General features: G+C 35.4%; 1 protein-coding gene across 1 annotated transcript; it reads right to left on the reverse strand.

Annotated features, from left to right (window-relative positions):
• Positions 1–395: 395 nt before the first annotated feature.
• On the reverse strand, positions 396–7295 carry LOC123888493. The gene is made up of 4 exons (XM_045937571.1): positions 6919–7295; positions 5761–5971; positions 1847–5474; positions 396–1755 (listed from the first exon to the last, which is right to left on the reverse strand). The coding sequence occupies exons 1-4, from the start codon at positions 7075–7077 to the stop codon at positions 645–647; spliced, it is 5109 nt and encodes a 1702-aa protein (XP_045793527.1). The 5' UTR covers positions 7078–7295; the 3' UTR covers positions 396–644.
• Between the last annotated feature and the right edge of the window lie 202 nt (positions 7296–7497).

Here is a 7497-nt window from a genome sequence, read left to right on the forward strand (position 1 = left end):
CACATTTTGAACGATTGTATTGATTTTTAAGACTTTTTTTAAAAAACTTTTTACAATCAAGATTTATTAATTTGGATTTTGATTGATTTATAACAGAGACTTTTAAGATTTCAATTGAGTTTTAAGATTTAAAGGGATTGTAATTTTTTTCAATAAAATAAATTAGTTGAAATTTTTGCATAATTTTCTGTACAATCATTGTTCAAATGTTCATCAAACAAAAAAAAATCAAACAAGTGTATTGATAATGATACTTTTGATAGTTTTTTTTTTGAAACTCGGTATCCGGCTTTATGACCAATGATCGTCAAACTCATATAAGAACAATGTTCTTATAAAAGGGGATGAATGTTGGAAAAGGGTGGATATCATAAAAAATAAAAGGGGCTAAAGTTAGAACGCTAAAATCACAAATTTGTAAAGTTTGAGGTTCAATGGTTATAAGATAAACATAACAATTGTTTTAACAGTAACCAATGTAAGATATTGTCGACAGATACTTATAAGAAATTCAGTGATAACAATAATAACAAAAGTGTCTTAACATAGACTCACAAAACACTGAAAAGATAACATAGTTACGAGAACGAGAAAACATAAACATAAGAGACAGACATAGTAACAAGTAAACCTATGCAGAATCCTTAATCAGAAGGAAAGGCAGAACTGAGGAGCTTCTCATCCTCGCAGAAAATCTGTAAATTCTTCGACTCCATAAGAAAATCAATATCTTCATTCTTGAACTTCAGCACAAAACCTAATGTGATCAATTCAGAGAGACCAGGAACAAAATCATGATTCTCACACAAAACACCTTCTGATATTGTTTCCGAGAAATATGTTGCATACTTCAGTGCCGTTACCTGAGGCTCTTCCATCTTCTGGATGAAAAACCTGGAACTTTGCTTTTCCCAGCGCACCATTTTGTCATCTTTCTTTGTAATGATGTACCCTGATGACAGGGATAAACTATAGCTTACCGAGACCGGCTCCAATGTTTCAAGGAAACTCAGGTTGAGTAGACCTTGAACAGCTTCATGCCTCTTTTCTGGTTCCATTTTCAGGCTAGAACAAGCAAGGAAACCAAGAATGAGCTTAACCAAACCTTTTAAGTTGAAAATATTGCAATGATCAATTTGCACCAGTTCGACAGCATTATCATTAGCTACAGATGACTCTACTTTGCATAGTGATTCAGATATATTGCGAGCACCGATCTTTCTGTAGATGTCGTATATCTTGCAAATGGACAATGGACCAAAATTCTGCTGAGGATACCACACAAAAATCTTCTCCTGCTCAAAAAGCTTCTTCAAGTGAAGGTTATCAGGAATAAACACATCTTCTTTAGCCAACAGAAATATTTCATTGCTGCCTGTTGTTACAGGAAGCTTGATCAGCCTCTCAGAAAGTTTCTTCTCTGTATTTGTGCTGAAGTTTTTCATGATATACATCCAGAATTTCGAGCACTTGTCATATGACAATTCGTCCAATGATCTCTCCCAATCATTCCAAACATCAACATAATCATCAAGTGAGGGTTTACTCCTGACTTCCATGGCAAAGGTAAAGAAGGGAAGAATCTTCCTATCATAGATATCTTCAAGAACATAAAATTTTAAACTAAAAAGCTTATCCGGGTCATGTATGATGCACTCCTCAGAGTTGACCCACTTTCCACCATCATTTCCATTCGGACTCCAAATTTTCCTGTCAGCTTTCTCCTCTGGTTTCCAATTGTATCCGGACAAGTACCTATATATTATCAAAGTCAGAATGAGTTTAAAGATGACTAGCAAGAAAGAAACATAAAGAGAAAAATCATATAGTTGTATAAATTAAGTACCTATAAATTTTCAGAATATTATCAGTGTTAGAGAGAGAGTGAAGGTGACTGGCAAGCAAGGCACACCCATTCTCTAGGTCAACAGTGATTCCTATCGCTTTGAGAGTTTTCTGGAAAGATGACATTTTAGGTCCATAAAAATTTTCATCTATAAAAGGTCCATCAGTTGGATTAAAGAAAGAACTCCACTTGGAATCAAACAACAAACACATCTCAGGAGGCCTATAACCAGCATGTGTCTTTAACCAATTTCTGGACAATCTCTTTCTGAAGTCATCATCGATTGAAATCTTATGCTCTTGCAATAGACTTTGGATGCATTCCAGTAAAGAAAACACACTTTCAGGACTAATGGTGGAGGGATCTGAAGGAAAACTCAGACATTCTGGCACAAACCTCATTCCATTTTTGAATTCAGTAACAACACCAAGGGTCTTCAGCTCTTCCTTGTATCGATGTATTGCAGGACCATAAAATTTGTCACTGTCGTCAATGAAAGGGAGACAGGTAATTGAAGATATAAATTTCCATTCCGGACCATATAAAATACACTTTCTTGGGTATGTATGACAACCAAGCTTGGTATACAGCCACTTCTGATTAAGTATAATGGTTGAGAAATCAGAAGGAAATATATACTCAGTTCCTTTCAGCAGCTTGCAGCAAGAAAGAAAAGACATGACATTTTCTTTGTTCAATGAAGTTTTTGTCGCCGCCTTCTCTTTGAAGAGAGAAGCAAAGCTTTTGATAGCATCTCCAAAATCAACAACCACACCGATTTGCCTAAGTTCACCTTTGTAATCCAAAATCTTACTTCCATAAAATTCATGATCAATCACAGGAAAGCAATTGAATACATCCAAAATGCAGCCCCACACCTGGTCATACAAGAAACATTCACTTGGTATCTTGAAACCCATATTTGTCTTCAAGCAGCTTGTTACCTTCAGTGAAGTTAAGAGTTTGCTAGGGGCATTCAATAATCTGATACAATGCATTAGCAAAAGAACGGCCTCGGCTGTCAAATTTGAGGGCAGTTTTAGATGATCTATAACAATTTGGTAATTTCCAGATAATCCAACAATCACTCCAAGCAACTTGAGCTCCTCTTTGTAACTATATATTTCCTGACCAAAATAAGATTGATCAATGAAAGGGATATTACTTATTTGGGATGCAACTTGCCATCCGGAATCATTCAATACAGATCCCACAGGAGACCTAAAACCATGTGATGTCTTTAGCCAGCTTCCCTCCTTGATGCTGTCCACAAATTCATCCAAAGGGAGTAGACTTTTCCTGAGATATTGAATGAAGTTAAGCATCAAAAGAACATGATTCTTACTTAAAGTGAAGGAAGCTGCGCGAGACATGAGTTCTTTTCCAATGAATTTGCAAGCTTCCTCACAACTGGACATCACTCCAATTGTTTTCAACTCCTCCTTGTACTTGTTTATTCTATCCCCATAGAAACTCTCATCGATCAGAGGAATATCAACAAGAACAGAACCACTTTGCAATATTTTTCCCAATGGTGAACTAATTAAGAACGACTTTGAAGGAGGCCGGTATCCATTGACAGTAACTTTAAGCCAGCTGCCCTCTTTTATACTTCTTAAAAACCTCTCTGGTAGGTGCTCTCCCTTATACTTCAGATTCCGGATCCAATCCAAAAGTAAGAAGGCATTGTCTTTGGTTAGCGGTGTATCTACCGCTGAAAACCCAGCATTTGGAGGAGATATATGTGGTATGTCAGAAGCTCCGACATGAGTTTTGAGGAAATCAATTAGCTTCCCGGAACTTGTATATTCGCCTGCATAAGATGATGAATTTAGGTACTCCTTTCCAAGCTCAACATAATTTTCATGTCTCCATGGATTGGAAACAATCAAATCTGCCCATTTGCTCACATTTGCAGGCACAAGAACTCCTTTTCTTTTATCTGTGATGCATCCATAGTTGTCCACAAGTGGCATAGAGCTACATAGGCAATCAACCTCCCGGCTTGACAAATACCCTTTTAAAAATGAGTGGTATAAGAAATGAGCATAAGCAATGGCATGTTTGCTGTTATTTTTAACAGAACTGCAGAGGACGTTTGCAAAATCATACACACTCAAATTAGTAACATAAACATCATTTGAAAGCCATTCCATCAAAGTCTGTTTCTGGGCCAAACGCAAGATAGCTTTTTGTGTGCTTTCTGGCATAAAAAACCTGTTTGACACACATGCAAATTCCTTGTTCCAATTGATCAGCCAACAAGCATTAGACTGACTTGAGTCTGCTATTACTACTCGCTTGGAACCAGCATGCTGCTGTGTGCATTCATTAAGACTGAACGAGGATTGACTTCCATCAAAAGCCACATATTTAATCATTGGAATGCTAGTTATGTTTGTGTCCTCAAATCTTGAAGACCAGTTTTTTGCGACAAAAAGTAAAAGCTGAAGATAGAGATCTTCTGATACACCATCCACAAGATTAGAACTCTGGATGCACTTTGCATACCAATCAACATTCACTGATTTCACCCCTAAAAAATTGAGTACGAGATCATAGTCACTATTATCAAAAGCTGAGCTTAATATCTTCCTGCCATCATGAGAAGAAAGGTTAAGCAAGTGCACTCTTTCATCCCGAGCTTTAGTCAAGATATTCCAGAATTCAGGCAGTAGCCTGCTAACTTCACCAGGCTTATAGAAGTGGTTCTGCTCGGTGTATGTTTCAATCGGGACAATATTTTCGTCAACCAATTTGGCTTTGATTTTGTCCCTGACATAATTAAACTTCTCAAACGGAGAACTTTCTATGGGAAGGAACTTGAACATACGAACCAAACTGGATACTGGAGCTTCACCTGATCCTATGACAAGTGTTTTGAATGCATCCATAAATGCTGAAGGAACACATTCAAGTATCCCTTGGTTCCATTTATTATCCAAGAGAATTGTCTCCCTTGATGAGGCAAGGACAAAATCGGCTTGAATAATGAATGGAAAGTTGGTGATCATCTCTGTAGGAAGAAAAGCATAGACCCCTGGTGAGCTTTTGCCTCTATGAAGCCTCTCTTGATTAGGGAAGGCCAGTGTCACAACCCATTCTTCCACATCCGTTCTCCTTTCAACCACATTTTCCGACCTTACTGGAAACTTTTGCTTCCACATGTAGTAGCTGCATTCCTTCTCAGCATCACTATTTTCTTCCGCCGAGAGATGGAGTGTGTAAGACTCAGCATTCATGTTTTTCCTTGTCACAAAGTTAATTTCGCTTGAAATAGATACAGCAGTCACAGTGTTCTGTTTGGGATTCTCATTAACTTCTCTGACAGAAAGGTGTCGGATTTTAGTCAGAAACAAAAGGACTTCTGGATGAACACTTGATAGCTGCTGTTTAACAGGTTTGACCTTATCCGGCTTCAGAGGCAAGACAAATGTTGTAGTTGGAAGGGAATCTTTACCATATATCTTCTTGATGTCAACAAGTGTTGGCTTCTCTTCAACCCATTCAGGAACTACATACCCGAGACTGCAATGTGGACAAGGTTTCTCATCAAACCTTATCTGATATCCATTGCTAAATATATAAGGCTGAGCAGTAACCAGAAACACACTCTTGAACCCAATACCTGAAATTCAACCATAAGAGAGATTCTGTTAAAGATTTGCATCATGATCTTCAATTTAGCTATTCTAATGGATAATCATATTCCATAGTCAAGCATAACTTTATATGACTTGATTAACAAGGATTACCAAAATGAATTCCGATATGAAAATACAGGAATAAAAATCGAATTCATTCAAACAATTCAGATATTAAAATACCAAATAAAACACATCACAGGTCCTTGATGACTCAGAAGTGCAAAACACTATGAAACATTTAAATATATGAATGTGATGTTAATGTACCTTTCTCTCCTATGTAACCACTGCTCCTATTGCCTTTTTTCGTTGATCGTCCAACACTGCAAATGGACTCAATGTTCTTTGGAGAGAAACCCTTTTCATTATTGAAAATAAGTAATGTAGCTGGAGCACCAGTACCAGTAATGTCATCAGAAGTTACGACAAACTCCAACGTTGGCTTCACTCCTTCATTGTAGTGATTATCCTCGGCATTCTGTTCAAGTTAACAATAAAAATTTGTGGAGATGAGTTTCAGCCACTATAATTTGGAAAGAGAAATATTACTTAGCTAACAAAATTGGTGTCAAACACCAAATCTATATAAACAGTTAGACTCTAGTCAGCGTTGAAATAAAATCCCTCATGATACATGTTTGGTTTTTGATGTTGAAATAACATCCCTCATTTTAAAAAATGAACAATTTAGTTATAGTAATAATGATAGTGAACCCACTTGGGGTTGGTCTAGTGGTGTTGGTTGGATGTTGAAATTGGTACCCTTGAATTAGTTGATTCTAGGGCCGGATACCAAGTTTAAAAAAAAATAGTAATAATAATAGTGATATAAAAATATTAAAAATAAACTACTAGCTTTGATCTAGTAGGTGAGGGTTTGAGTAATATGCATTAGTTCATTGTAAACAAAAAGAAACAACCTAAAAATCTATATCCTTCCATTGACTTCACTTTGCACATGGTTTGTGATTTAAAAAAAAAAAATTTTGAAAACAGCTTTTCATTTTAAGGGAAAAAATGATTTTTTTTTACTAAAATATCTTTTTTTTAAGAAAATCCAAATATAAGTTCTAAAAGTAATTTATGATAAAATAACTTATAAAAATACAATTTTTTTATAAAATTACATAAAACCTAATTTATATTGTATAAACGGTTTGTATAAGCTCAAAAATAAGCTACCCTAAGTAAAATAAAAAAAGTGATTTTTTTGAAAAAAAAAGATTTTTTTGGTAAAAAAATATGGAACAAACGGGCCTCAATCATGGTCTTAAAAAGTTAAGTTCATAATGTGTAACTTAACAAACAACATATACCAAAAACATCCATGAAATTAAAAATTTACAACATTGATATTATTTATTCATAGATATGCATGATCATTGATTATACTAACAAAGAAAAAAGGTGAGACAGAAAATGTACTTGAATAAGTTCCATGAGGAAATGAACATCCTTTGCATAAAGTTCAGCAGAGAGATTCCTGACAGCATGATGCAGATCTTCAGTCAAAGGATTAGGTTTCCCTCCAATAGAGAACTTTGTTGTTCTTATCTCTTCAACGTGTTCTTTTGGAGTAGCCATTGATGATGTTTTTCTGTAATGAAGTGGAAGTGAAAAATGAAAATGTGAGTTTTGAAGAGAAAAAGCAGACACAATGCAGAGGTGAAGAGTCCTTCTAGGAGAAGTAAGGTTTATAGATTATATTTTTTGGAAAAGAAAAGTTATAATAAAGTTAGTCATTGCTTATTGGATAAAAGAACTTTTAATAAAGAAAGAGTACCCTAGTGTAGTGTGACTGTGAGACTGTCTTTCCAAATTTCCAATAAATTTCCTTTCAATTACCAACGGGTGGTTAATCAACTCAACTCAACTCAAACACCATCCATCAAGCTTCCTCCCTACTTAATTATAAGCAAATTTTACCTTTTAGATTTATTGAAAAACCAACGTATTTGATTTTAAGTAAGTTTAGATACATTGATATTCAAATGAATCTAAAAA

The sequence above is a fragment of the Trifolium pratense genome, linkage group LG6 (assembly GCF_020283565.1).
Source record: "Trifolium pratense cultivar HEN17-A07 linkage group LG6, ARS_RC_1.1, whole genome shotgun sequence".
Taxonomy (NCBI): domain Eukaryota; kingdom Viridiplantae; phylum Streptophyta; class Magnoliopsida; order Fabales; family Fabaceae; genus Trifolium; species Trifolium pratense.